This window comes from Aedes albopictus, chromosome 2, assembly GCF_035046485.1.
Source record: "Aedes albopictus strain Foshan chromosome 2, AalbF5, whole genome shotgun sequence".
Lineage (NCBI taxonomy): Eukaryota > Metazoa > Arthropoda > Insecta > Diptera > Culicidae > Aedes > Aedes albopictus.
Window position 1 is genome coordinate 54,752,558 of NC_085137.1, and position 14,892 is coordinate 54,767,449.

General features: G+C 41.3%; 1 protein-coding gene across 2 annotated transcripts in view; it reads left to right on the forward strand.

Moving 5' to 3' along the window:
- LOC109409202 (protein IWS1 homolog A) overlaps positions 1–14,892 on the forward strand; it is a 63,902-nt gene that overhangs the window by 47,702 nt on the left and 1,308 nt on the right. For both annotated transcript variants that reach the window (XM_019682630.3, XM_062854854.1), the window contains 3 exons: positions 7,813–8,143; positions 13,430–14,630; positions 14,687–14,744. In XM_019682630.3, the coding sequence (XP_019538175.3) occupies positions 7,813–8,143; positions 13,430–14,630; positions 14,687–14,744 (1,590 nt within the window). The remainder of the gene's footprint in view (positions 1–7,812; positions 8,144–13,429; positions 14,631–14,686; positions 14,745–14,892) is intronic.

The following is a 14,892-nucleotide window of genomic DNA, read 5'->3' on the forward strand; positions in this document are numbered from 1 at the left end:
AAAGTGGGTCTAGCCATCGCTAGAACCGGATCGATGGATGAATCATATATAAGTAAAATATTGGCATGGATTCGTACACGGATCCGTTCATTGTGAGGTATATCCCTTACCTCTCGGCTATTTCACCGAATTAGAAGGTAGGTGATAAATATGATACTGTTTCTAGGTATCTGCTGGAATGGGTTTGTTGACACTTTCCAGTGCCAACCAGGGTGTACATGGTGAGTGTGATAATAGTTGGAAAACAATGCAACAAAGCAAAATTACGTTCGAAATTGGATACGTCGCCAGAAATTACGCGCCTGGATATTACAAAATTATTTGCTGTGCACTAAAACACATTCCTATGGTCGCCAAACCCTACGTCTCTCCGGAACCACCAAGAAGGTATTGCTTCAGAGAGGGGCTAGTGCCCATACATATTTGAAGTCTGAACTGCCCTAATGGTCATATTAAAAAAAATCATACTTTTTGCTTCATCGATGCATATTTTCGACACTAGCGAATCTTGTTATCATATATTTTCAACAAAATTAATCCTATGTTATTGTACAACTTATTAAATAATAATCGGATGCAAAGTTTTTATTTCCAACATCATTGTTGCATTTGCATTAGGTGGCATTGTTATTTGGAAAAACCTTCATAGAACGAAACTGTTTTTATTACTGTGTCTGTAATGGCGCACAGTAACCAAACCAGCAATTCTATTAAGAAGCAGTTTTCTGAATTTAAAACCACATTATTCCCACTTTTGACTGGATGCATAAGAAAATTCATTAATTAATATTTTTGCTTTACAATTGAATTATATTAAAAAAATTGAATCTCACTTGAGACTTAAATATCTCAACATTTAATTTTCCAATTGGGTTTCAATTTTACCAAAATGTTTATTACTCATGCTGCTGCAGCTTGGAACATACTTTTCTGGTATCTAAAACGATATACCATATGTGAGAACAGTAATTTTATATATATTTTCAATTTTCAGCAATCGAAAAATTCACCTCATTTAACACCTGACCGATTTTCTATAAAATAAAACTGTTTTTATTCGATTCAAAAATGATTACTATAATGAAAGATAATGTACTGAACAACGAAGCAAGGGTGGTTAAATTTGAACTACGCGTCTTCTTTTTATAGCCTTGTAAAGTTGTCCGTTGAACAGTCCTTAAATAATTTTATTAAATACAGGAGGGCGGAATACAAATTCCACAGTATGAAATCAGTGTTATTCCTTAAAATATGGGAAATCCCGACATTTTGAAAAATGACACAGATAACTTTTCTTATGTTTGTAAGGTAGCTGAAAATTTAGTAAGAAAATCACATGAGCAAACATAATTAAAAGGCTCTCCTGGCCTTCGAAAAACATAAAGCTGGTTTTTCTCTCACACGATTGGGAATGGGAGCTTACACAAAATATCAGAAAGGTGCCTAGGCAATTTCCTTATATTCAGTAGGGCAAAAACAATTCATAATTACACTGAGAAGTTATTTTCTTATATTTGCGAAGGCGCTCATACAGGAAGTTTACCCTCAAGAGCTGATTACTCAGTGAGTAACTTGAAGTAGCCTCAAAGACACTACTGGTTACCGACAAACAGTTCGGATCGAAATGGTCAAGTGGTTCCGTAGTTTGGAGGAAAGAAGCGCCCGTCTAGCGAATTGGGAGTCGTGAGTTCGATTCCCACCGGAGCACGTGGATTTCTTATCATAATTCAAATCTCAACTTGTTCATCAAACAGTGTTTCTGTTGTGTTCATGAATTTATTATTATTATCACTATTAACGAGATTTTCAGCCCAGGGCTGGTTCATCTCGAAGTGTGCATGAATGCTTGGTTAGCCTAAGCAAAAATCGAGAAAATGATATTTCTTAGAGTCTTATGCCCCATAATGTCAAATTAATTGCAATCAATTTTAACGCATTCTTGTACAAGTTCGTAACTGTTTTATTTTTTTTTATTTTTAACTCTTGCTAGGCACATACAGAACGATATCATAAAAGTCTCCCATGCTACCTAATAAGTAGCCGTCACCGTCATTGCATGAAAAAAAAAATCGTTGTAACCATCTATACTTACCAGATTCTCCCCAGTTTTCGGCAAATAATTTCGCTGACCGTCATCAACCCGTGTACGAGAAGTAAGGGTTACAAGCTGAATTAGTGGCAGGATTACCGGATGGTTGAGTTTTGCTTTTTACCTTTTGCTCCTTGCATTTGACGCCCGCTGTGGTTCCATGGAACCATTGTTACCTCCTTAGATAAAGACGATTTCCTTCTCATGCGCCTACAACCGTACCGTCCGTCGTCGTCGTTATCTTTATTATTGACTCTTGCATTATCATCTCGTTACTGGTACATACGGGTTGGATTTGTCTGTTCATGTACGAAAAGAATGGAGGTTTCGACGATGCCGGGTGTTAGTGCATTGGATTCCGGTATCGGTTTTCAATTTATGTTAATAATAGATTTGGCATTATCATTACAAGAAAATGGAACATAAGCCTCTTGTTATTCCCGCAAGTCGAACCAAAAAAAAACAGACCACTGTCCCCGACAGGAGAGCCCATTCTTTTCCTTGAACGAAGCGTGGACAAATTCGAGGATTACATTGTAATCTTAATGATTATCTGCGCCATCCCTTCCAGTGTGCTTATCCAAATAGACGGCTCTGAACATAATGGAATTTCTTTCTTCGGAAGAAGCCTAGAAGTACTCTTGGTGGAGCAATTTATCATTTCCATTAATTTATTCACCTCACTCCAGGTGGGACGCTTTCTGCTAAGCTGCGGAGCTGTAAGCAAAGCTGACCTTTTTTTCTGTACTGATTTGTTTCGCAGCTGTGTTGGAATCGCTTTTTAAGTAATTACATCAGGTTAAGAAGCGACAATCGTCAGTCAGTGTGACTGAGAATCGGAGTGATAGTGTCACTTCTATCTTAGCTACTGAAATTAGGTAAATAGTGCCTAAGATTTAGTTATTCAAGTTTAATCAATATCATCCAAAACTCTGCCGCTTTTGGGCCTCCTTTATGAGGTTTAAGAGAGACTTCATGGAGCTTCATAGGTGTTTAAGATGTTGGGAAAGGACTGGTAAGATAGCCCTTCACCGTGATAGGAGGGGATTTGCTACTGTGCAGTAGTGACTTTAGATGTGCAGAACACGTTTAATAGCGCCAATTGGGCAGCTATTGCCGATGTGCTCCTGATACCCGCGTACCAGTAAAAAAAATCGGAAGTTACTTCCAGAATCGAGTACTAGTTTACGATACAGAGGTGGATTGGAAGTGCTTTCGCATAATCTCAGAAGTCGCACAAGGTTCGATCCTGGGTCCGGTGTCATGGAATGTCATATACGACGAGGTGTTGAGGTTAAAGTTCCCGGTGGGAGTGGCAATCATCGGGTTCGCTGACGACATTACGCTGGAGGTCTACGATGAATCGATTGAACATTGCGTCAAGCGGTGATTAGGAAACTGAGTTTTTGTGGATGCCCCCAAGGGGGAGTTCTATAACCACTTTTATGGAATCTCATTGCAGATACGCTATTTAGGCAACTCAATAATAGCGGTTTTCCTAGTTATGATTTTGCCGACGACTACCTAACATTGTTAGGCGGTTTGTGCATTAGCACCATTTTCGACCTGATGCAAAACGCTCTTCAGGTAGTTGAGGGTTGGTATCGCCAATATGGTCGTTCGGTAAATCCGAGTACATAAAACATCTATTGTTCTTTTCACGGAAACGAGAAACCGTAATGGTGTTTGACCTTTGCGTCTCTTTGATTCTGAAATCAATGTGACTGAACAGGTAAAGTACGTTTGAGTCATTCTTGATTCCAAGCTATCCTGGAATGTTGAGTTCAAAATCAAGAAAGCTTATATGGCCTTCGGGCAATGCCGGCGAACCTTTGGTACAACTTGGAGTCTAAAATCCAAGTATATCAAATGGATTTACACAACTGTTGTTTGACCGATATTGGCCTATGGATGTCTTGTGTGGTGGCAGAAGGGCGAAGTGAGAACGATCCAATCAAAATTAGCCCATCTCCAAAGGATGTGCTTAATGGTGATGTCTGGAGCGTTCTTTTCAACTCCGACGGCGGCGCTCGAGGTTCTCTTTGACGTTGTCGCACTACACATTCATCACAAACAAGAAGCACTTTCTTGCACTTGACGCCTATGGGTACTCGGTTCACGAGTGGAAACTCCGGTGAACTGCAGTTCAACACACACCTCGTTGTTTCCACTTTTGGTGAACTGGGACAAAGTTGCCCTTGCTCCAAGTGATCTTTTACTATTGCTTAAAAATTTCCATATAGGACATTTTCCACGAAATGCCCTTCCCGAGAAGAGTGGACATCTGGATATCTGGAGAGAAGTATTTCAGACGGCATCGTATGTTACACTGATGGCTCCCTTCTCGATGGTCAAGCAGGTGCTTGTGTTTATTTTCGTGAGCTAAGGCTGCATCAGTCTTACTCACTTGGTAGACACTGTGCCGTTTTCATGCTGAAATCTTTGCTCTTATGTGCGGAGTGCAATCAGCACTTTAGCAGCATATTATGGGCAAAGTAATATACTTCTGTTCAGATAGCCAGGCTGCTATTAAAGCACTTGCTTCGGCCAACTCCAGGTCGAAGATAGTTATCGCTTGTCGAACTCAAATCGAGGAGCTGAATTCAGCAAACGCTGTTCACCTTGTATGGGTACCTGGCCAATGGCCATTCTTCCATCGCTGGAAATGGATTGGCTGATAAGTTAGCTCGCACTGGAGCATCACATGACTTCGTTGGCCCTGAGCTAGCTATTTCGGTATTCAAGTGCTGGGTAAAGCGTCAGATTGACGCTGCCTGCCACACTGGCTGCCACTCAGCAGGAACAATACTGGAGTTTGGAGTCATGTCGTTAAGCAAAATTATATTGTACTGAGCCATCTTTAGGGGTGGCGAAGTATCTTAAGATTTGTAAAAGCAGAATTGCAGCATGTTGGTCAAAGCATTGACTGGCCACTGTCGACTCAGCTATCACATGGCGAATATTCAGCAAGCTGATTTATTTGCATGTGATAGCTGTGAATCCGATTATGGAACTTTGTATCATTTGATATGTAATTGTCCAGTTTTTACGCAACTGAATTTCCGAGTACTCGGTAAACACTTATTAAGTGAAACTGAGTTCAGAAACCTGATTCTTCAGGACGATCTGTTGTTCTTTACCCGCTGTGGTAAAGAGCTATAGGCTCTCTTTACGCTTTATGCGTTATCACTGTGCTCTTTTCAGGGTGCTGTTTGAGCCCATTGGGGTACGCTTATACGTGTATGATGATGCTATTCCCTTACCTGTCGTTTCCACTGTCCCACCCTTTGGCAGCATCCATTTATTACGTAACGCTAAAATCGACATTTTTTGACCCCGCTCCCCTCCGTAACGCTGTTTTGTATAAAAATCCTAAAATTTTTGTATGGTCCGTAACGCTCGGCCATACTCCCCCCTCCCCCTAGCGCGTTACGTAATTTGTGGACGGCGCCTTTTTTCCTTCTCTTCTTCCTCAGGCAAATGATGAATAGGCTCGTGTTCATGGCGACGGCATAAATTTCCCAAATGGAGGAGAACGTGCCTCTGGAGCCGACCTACTGATACCTGATACCTGATCCACGGTGGTGCAGAGGGCCGAATTGAAAGATCTCCATACTGGGCGATTACCCGCAGTCCTGTGCCTACGTTCTCCACGCCGTTCGGGTGCTGATGGAAGTGCTGCTTCCACCTTTCGATCACCTTACGTCCGTCCGTCAAGAGGCCTTCGTCTTTATCCCTGCTTATTTCGGCTCGCGGCACGAAGCCGTTGCGGGAGGCGTTGTGCTTCTGATAGAACTTCCATGTTTCTTGGGAACGGCACAGCAGCTCCATTTCTTCACACTCCGCTTCTTACAGGCGGCGTTTTTTCTCCCGAAAGAGGCGAGTCTGGTGTTTTAGCTTCTGTTTGTAACGTTCCACGTTCTGTCGAGTCCCTCGCTGCAGCATTACCGCCCTCGCTACTTTCTTCTCCTCCAAAACCGTTCTGCACTCTTCGTCGAACCATTCGTTCCGTCGATTCCGTTCCACGTACCCGATGGTGCTCTCGGCTGTGTCGTTGATAGTTGCTTTCACTGTACTCCACCAGTCCTCTAGAGGGGCCTCATCGAGCTCGCCCTCATCTGGCAACGCGGCCTCGAGATTCTGCGCGTATGCTGAGGCGACATCCGATTGCTTCAGTCACTCTAGGTTGTACCGTGGCGGTCGCCGGTACCGTGCATTGTTGATGACGGAGAGTTTTGGGCACAGTTTGACCATCACCAGATAGTGGTCGGAGTCGATGTTGGCGCCACGATAGGTCCTGACGTCGATAATGTCGGAGAAGTGCCGTCCGTCAATTAGAACGTGGTCGATTTGAGATTTCATCTACTGTGGTGATCTCCAGGTGTAACGATAAGAGAGGCTGTGTTGGTAAACGGTGCTACGTATGGCTATAATTTTGGAGGCGGCGAAATCAATGAGTCGTAGGCCGTTTTCGTTCGTTTGCTGGTGGGCGCTGAACTTACCAATCGTTGGTCTGAATTCCTCCTCCTGGCCTAGCATGGTCCTTTTCATCGTTTGGCCCCGTTTGGAAGCATGAGGTAGGAACTTCTGAAGACCAGAGCTATGTTGGAGGTTTTTCCTATAGACTCACCGCTTTGCAGCATTTAAAACTAGTTTCGTAGTGAAAAAACTTAGCACGCGGTCTCCAAAGAATAACACGGGAATCAATAATTTTCCAGGGTGCAGGAAAAAGTCTAGCCTAAGTGCATTTGAACTCAGCCGGCATCAGTATTGATTGACCAAAAATGTCTGGACCCTGTTCATGCAGACCGTCTCCAAAATTCCACCTGTCCAGTACCTACCCAAACACAATCTCTTTGATTTCCGCGTTTGCCACAAAAGCAGTCCAACTTCACCCCATCTGTGTTGTTTACATTCACCGTTCGAGTTTCCTAAGTAGATAATGCTATTAGGTAACTTTAAAGTTTCCTCTTCCCAACCTCCTGTTGGTATACGGTCTAAGGCGTTCCCACCCCTTGTTGTCATTCCATGGTCCGACAAGCATTGTATTAAAGTGAAATCGTGGCCGGCGTCGTGGAGGCTTCCCGCCGCATTGTTGACTGCTAGAATCTGCTACGCTCCAGCCCTCTCGTCTATGATGCGGAACCTATGGAACCAACTACCTACGGCGGTTGAAGCACAGTGGTGCGGTGATGGCGGTGGCCTGCACTTGAGCAACGCCCGGCAAAAGATGCGTTTTCCCAGACTACTGGTTGCTGCAGCACAGAAACTTGGCGAGTGTGGATGAAGATATTATATTTTAAATTTAATATAAGTGTCATTCTCACTTAAAAGCTTTCGGTTCTTGGTTGGCCGTCATCCGACGACGATGGTTCTCCGGTTGGCATAAGGGCTGATGCAACGGTGTAATTTTTCGTTCCACCTCTTTAATGTAGGTTGTCATTTTTCCGCTACGGCATGTATTCGGGACCAGGCAGAAGCTGCTGCAAGAACTCATTAGCTTCTGGAACTATGCTTTCTTGTTTCATTTTTGCATGCATATTTCCTTAGGTTGTTGTCCTTTTTTGTGGTGTGATAGGATTATCAGGTGCAGCAAAGGGGAAAGCATCTCTAGTGCACTCATAATGTCTTAGTTTTTGTGTTGGCTGTGAACAACTTAAATTACGTTACACATTAAATTCTGTTAATTTTTGATGAGTTTCTATTACGTATGTGGGTTGCAGGTGGAAGCGATTGCTGCTGACGTTGCGAATGCTGAGAATTACAATACAGAGATGATAAATGGAAATAGCTTCGAAGAGTTTGGACATGTTAATGCATTAGTTCGACAACTGAGAACGTCTGAGAAACAAAACAAAAATGAAGATTCCAAGCGGAAGACTGTAAAAATGAATGAAGAACATAGGCATTATGGAATAGATCCGATATTAGAAAAAGCATTCAATGATACTTTTGGATACCAAATGGCTACTGATGACCTACGAAGTACTGTGAAGAATGATATTGAAGACGAAGCTTATAATAGAGTATCGAGTCATGAACAAGATTTATTAGGTAAGATTTTACAGTCTTTTAAAACTATCTTCTTAGGAATAATTCTTTTGCTGATCGTGGTTTTATGTACTATAGACCAGTACCTACTCTTGGAAAGCGTTTTAAAACTGTGTTTTATTGAAGAATAGTTGTACTTGCATTGGCGAAGCTAGAAGGAGGGAGCTGGGGGCTGTAACCCCTAGAGAAAATAGATGTCACATAATAAGAAAGGACGCGAGTGTATTCATTAAAACCATGCTGAAGGTGATTTCTAGTCGGTGACTATAAATTTCCTTTACTTTCTTGGGCATTGAGTATTTGCGCGTCTACCAAACAATGCACAAATTCAAATGGACATTGAGAAAGTTAAAATATCTCATTTAACTTCATTCAGGCGTTTTCCTAGTTTCGACGTTACGCCAACTGACTAACTGGAGTTAGCAATCTTGAAATAGCCTGGATCTCTATTCCTCTAAACCTTCAGTTGTACTGTTCCGAGTATAGCGGATAGACAAAATGATCGGGACAGGCAAAACTTTCACTTTTCAAAAAGTGTTCAACTAGCTGTAACTTTTCGAAAAGTGCATCAAATATTCTCAAATTTTTACTGTAAGTTTATCAGCTATATGTGTATCAGTGTTCCAAAATTATAAAAAAAACAGGCCATTCTCCACGAAGTTATAAAGATTCTTGAAAAAGGTAAAATTATCCGATATCCAACTTTGAGCTGTCATATCTCCGAATTCAATGAACCGAATGCAATGAAATTTTAAGCATTTATGACTTGTATAATGAGCTATGAAAAACCTTTGATTTAACTTAATATTTTTAACACGGACGAAAATTATAACGATTAGATTATTTTTCTAATAAAACACCAAATTATTCAAAATATCAACATCGTTTCAAAATTCAAGAAGCAAATTAAGTTCATTTAATTTTTCTCTAATTGACTAAGATATTAATATAATTTGAAGGAAAGTAACAACATAGCCACCAATAAATTGAAAAAGTAATAGAATGCATATTAAAATAGACCATTTTACTTAAAAATCGTGAAAAAATTAAAATCGCCATAATTTTGTCTCTTGTTAAAAAATTCAAGTTAAGTCAAATGTTTTCCATGAGTTCATTATATAAGTCATAAATGGTCAAAATTTCAATTCAATCGGTTCATTGAATCCGGAGATATAACAGCTCAAAGTTGACTATCGGATAATTTTACCTTTTCAAGAATCTTTATAACTTTGTGGAGAATGGCCCGATCTTTTCCAAATTTGAACCACTGATACACTACTAGTTGAACTTACAGTAAAAATTTGAGAATATTTGATGCACTTTTCGAAAAGTTACAGCTAGTTGAACAGTTTTTGAAAAGTCAACATTTTGCGTGTCCCGATCATTTCGTCTATCCCCTGTACATCTTTACGGGATTTTCTAAAACCAGTTTTATTACTCCTATACTGCATATGCTCATCTCAGAACATAATCTTATACAAATGTGAATTGACGTATTTCCAGAAGGATCATTGGAAACATTTTTGAAGGTATTCTAGAGGAAATCCTCGAGGTGTCATTGTAAGAATTTCTGAAGGGGATCCTTGGAGAAATTCTTGAAAAAATATTTCCCGGGGTATTTTCGGAGAACTCTCAAATAATGGATGTCTTGGAAAAATCCTGGACGAATTAAGGATATTCTTGGGTGAATACTGGAAAAAGATGATAAGCGGATTTTGGACCGAGCCTTCGAATAAAATGTTTGAAATAATCCAGAGAGGATTTTCTGAAAAAAATCACTACAGGAATTTCTGGATAAATCTTCAAAAGAACTCCTGGAGCAATCCCTGAAGGAATTTCTGGAGAAATCCCCAGAGGGATTCTTGCAGATATGACTGGAATAAACCCTGTATGAATCTCTGGAAGATTTTTTAAAAGTATACTTAAAGGAATCCCTGGATGAATTTCTGAAGAAATTGCTTGAAGAATCCCGGGAGAAATTAATTCCTAGACAAATTTCTGGAGCAATTTTTGGACGAATTCCTGGAAAAATTTCTAGAGGAATTTTTGGAGAAATCCCTGGAGGAATTCCTGGGAAAAATAGAGGAATCTCTGGAGGAAATCCTGAAGTGACTTCTGGATTAATTTCTGGTGGAATCCCTGGTGGAATTTCTGGAAGTATACCTGGAGGAATTCCTGGATAAACCGCTAGAGGAATTCTTGGAGAAAACCCTGAAGGAATTTCTGAAGGAATAATTGGAGGATTTCCTGGAGGCATCCCTGGACGAATGCCTGGAGTATGCCCTGGATAAACTTCTAGAGAAATCCCTGGATGAATCTGTTGTGGAATTCCTGCAGGAATACCTGAAGGAAACCCTGGAGGAATCTCTGGAGAAATTGCAGGAGAAAATCCTGAAGGGTATACTACAAGAAATTCCTGAATGAAATCCTGGAGCAAACCCTGAAGAAATCCCTGGATGAATTCCTGGAGAAATTTCTGAAAAAAATCTTGAGAAATTTTGGGAGGAATCCTGAGAGAAGTTCTTGGAAGAGTCCCTGGGATATTCTTAGAAAAATCCGAGGAGGAATTTCTGGAGAAATCGCTGCAGCAAATTGTGGAGGAACTTCTGAACAAATTCCTGGCGGAATTCCAAGGGGAATTCCTGGAGAAATCCCTTGAGGAATTCCTCGATCAATTCCTGGAGAAATTCTTGCTGGAATTCCTGCAAGTCCTGTGGAAATGCCTGGATGGAGTTCTGTAAATGCCTTGAGCAATACCTGGAGTAGATCCTGGATAAATTTCTGGAGCAACTTCTGGTGGAATTTCTGAAGGAATTCCTGGAGGATTTCCCCGGGAGATTCCTGAATAAATTCTTGAAGGAGTTCCTAGAGGAATCTAAGGAGAAATTTTTGCAGGAATCCCTGGGAGAATTCTTGGAAAAATGCCAGTATAATCTCCGAGAGGAGGATTTTCTGGGAAAATTTCTGGTGAAATTGCCATAGTAATTTCTGAAGAAATTTCTGTATGAATGCCTGGAATAATTTCTGTAGAAATTTCTGCAGGAATAGCTGTGGTAATTTCTGCAGGTATTCCTGGGGTAATTCCTGGTGCAATTCTTAAAGGCATTCCTGGAAGAGCCCCTGAATGAAATACTGGAGGAAACCCATGAGAAATCCCTTCAGAAATCCCTAGATGAATGCCTGGAGGTTTTCCTAAAATAATTCGGGAAGGAGTTCCTAGAGCAATTCCTTGATGATTTCCTTGAGGAACTCCTGAAGAAATGCCTGGAGGAACCCCTGGAGAATTTCCTGTAGACATGCCTGTTAGAATTCCTGGAGGAATCTCTAGATAAATTTCTTGAGAAATCTCCAGAGGAACTCCAGAGAAATCCCTGGAGGAACTTTGAGATGATTTCCTTGAAGATTCAGGTAGAATCCCTGGAGGAATTCCTGCAGGAATCCATGAAAGAATCATGGAGGAATTATTGAAATAGTTCCCGGAGAATCTCTAGACGAATTCCTTGAGGTAGAGGAGCTCCTGGAGCATTCTCTGCATAAATTCCATGAGGAATCTCTGGAGGAACCTTTGGAGACATGCCTGGAGGAATTTCTAAAGGAATTCCTGGTGGAACTTTTAGAGAAATTCCTTGATGCATTTATACAGGATTTTTTGAAGGAATTCCTGGACGAATTCCTGTATGAATTTTCATATCAATCCTTGAAAGAATTCACAGAGGAAGCCTGGAACAATTCCTGAAGGAATTTCTGGAGGAATTCTTAGAGGAATCCCAGGATGAAATCCAAGTATAAATTCCTGAGAGAATTCCGGAAGGATTTTCTGAAGCTACTCTAGGAGGTAGTATTGAAGAAATCGCTGACTCCTGAAGAAGAACTAAAAGGAGAGAGGAACTCTTGGAGAAATTCCTGTAGCAGTTCCTGAAGGAATCCCTGGAGGAGTTCTTGATGAAACCCCAGAAGGAATCTCTGAAGCAATACCAAGAGGAATTTCTAATGAAATCTCTAGACTAGATAGTTCCTGGAGAAATTCCAAGAAGAGTACTTGAAGGCATTTTAAAAATAATCCCGGAAGTAGTTCCTGAAAGAGTTACCAGGAATTCCCGTGTGAAGAAATCCCATGAGAAATTCCTTACGGAATCGCAGGAGAGTTTATCTGGCAAATTCCTGGAAAAATTTCAGTAGAAGCTCCTGGATGAAAAATCTGAAGAAATCCATGTCTGCATTTTTTTTAGACGAATTATTGAAGGAACAATTGGATGAGCTCGTAAAGAATTTTTTGTACAAAACATTTGAGCAATTCCATGATCAATTTTTAAATATTCTCTAGTAAAATTTTCTGAAAGTATTTGTGGAAGACATTTCTGAAGAAATACTTTGAAAAATCCTTGATAGAATTATTGGAGTACTCTCAGGTGACATTCTGGAAGGAATATATGGCGGAATCTTTGAAGGAATACCTGAGGGAATACCTGCAGAAATACCTTAAAGGATCTCTGGATAAATTCCCAAAGGAAACCGCGAAAATAGCACTGGAGGAACCTCTCAAGATATCTTAGGACAAATCCCCAAAGAAATGTCTGGTGGAATTCCTAGATGCATTATTGAAGGGATCACTGCAGCAAGCTTTGGAAAAATTCCTGGAGAAATTGTTCATACTCTATGTGAGTTTATGCCTAGCTCCAAATCTACAACAGTAAATTTGATTCCTCACAACTAGTGCATACAGCTTAAAAGTTATCTCAAGTCAGCCTCCTCTGAGTTCCCTCTGAAAAAATCCTAGCTACGTCAATGTATACTTGGCAAGCTGTTATTCCTTGATAAAATCAAGAATTTACTTGAAAAAGGCTCAATGGTGGTCTAGGGCATCATGCTTGCTGTCAATAATACTTTCTAATATCTCAAATTACTTTAAATCTTAAACTGGATCAAAAGTGACAATCAATGGTCAGTGCCAAAAGTTAATGTCCTACTGTTCATCACAATATCACCTATTAAAATGTTATTTTCATGAGCCAGAAACGAGTAAAGTCGAACAGAGCACGCAGGTGGAAATCAGCTCATAACCTATCCAAACAAAAGTCAATTGAAACCATCACGAAAGTGGTAGAACAACATTGTGGTAACAATGAATGATAAACAGTCCTCTTTAACAATTTTGTTCAACAATGCCGGTAGAAGTCCCGCGGTGAGGCTGGGTGATTCGTCGAATATTAATCAGACTCTGACCGAGGCTGATTTATGTTACAATGGTTTTCGATTTTCAACAGCATGCTTCGTCATCTCTATTCACAGGTATCAGACGAACGGTGCCCGGTTGGAATGGGGAATCGACACGGCGGCAGCGGGTATCCGATAATGGCAACAAGGATCATCAAAACAACAACGAAACCGATGAGACCGATGATTACGAGTATAAAATTGCAAATCAGGACGGCCCGTTGCTGCCGCCATTGTCGTCATCATTGATGTCGTCCGAAAGGGCAGATTCGGCGGAAATCAATGACATGGTGGTTGCTCTTGGGCAAAGGTCTACCGGTGAGAGAAAGACGGCGGCGGCGGCGGCGAAAGTTGAAAGGAAGTCAACTTTGGGGTGGCTGAAAAGAAAATTATTTTCCATTGAGGGTGACTCGGTCGCCGATGACAGAGATGATGACAACCAGTCTGATTACAAAGTTGATAGGAGGAGGCGGGCGGGATATGCTAGCGAGTTCCCCCGCAGAAGAGGTCCTTATCGTAATGAAGGTGATGATTACCCGAACAAACATGGAGATCCGGCCGGAGATGATTACTATCATCAGTCGGACGATTCACATGCTGATATTTCCGATCTAGGTCCAGCTCAGTCGAATCGATACACGGCGGATGTGGGTGGCCCTGCGACTTACTGGAACAAGGCTAATCGTGAGCGTGAAAGCGTTCAGGATGTGGGTGGACGTGTTGACGGCCGGAATGGTGATAAGGCTAGAGAGTTCAATAGAAGGCGGAAAAGTGCTAAGCCGGTAGGAGGCGAAATGCCGTCCAGTGAAGGTACTTCAAATAAACAGGAAACGACCGCAGATCAACAAACAGTATATCGACAACAGTACGATGATTCGGATCAGGTTGAGAGAACAACGCCTTGCGATTGTGCCGCTAAATGTGCCACGGAAAATAGCATTACAAGCGAGAGTCCGGAAGAAGCAGAGACAACCGAATCTGGTGAGGTTACTGAAGAAGAATCCACTGATGAAACAGCAGAAGAACCCACCGAAAACGAGCAACCACCTCCAGAAGAAGAGAAGGAAGGAGAAAGCGACGAAGATGAATCAACCACTGAAGGAAGCACTGAGGAATCAGAGACCAAACCTGATTTGGATCACCAAAAAGAGGTTTACATTGATCTGAAAATAGGAATAAAGTCAGTTGGAAATCAAAGCTCACCCGCTCAAGATGAACCAATTGAATTTCACAAGAAAATTGTAGTCAAACGGGACGAATTGGACAATAACATGAGGTTCAAATGATCATTTTCTAGCGGTCAATTGTCGTTGATAACATCTTCCTTTTCAGTTCAAAGTTAACCTCTTCCCTGGCTCCAGCGTCCAACTTTCCAGTAGATTTAGTTAAGGTGAGTACGAAAATGGATGAATTTCCATAATGAATTGATCCATTAGTGCCCATTTGACAAACTTCTCCGAATCTTGTGGGCTTCGTGGCCGTGCGGTTAGCGGCGTCAGTCGTCTAGGCGTTTCGTAAGCCTCGGAGTGCGGGTTCGA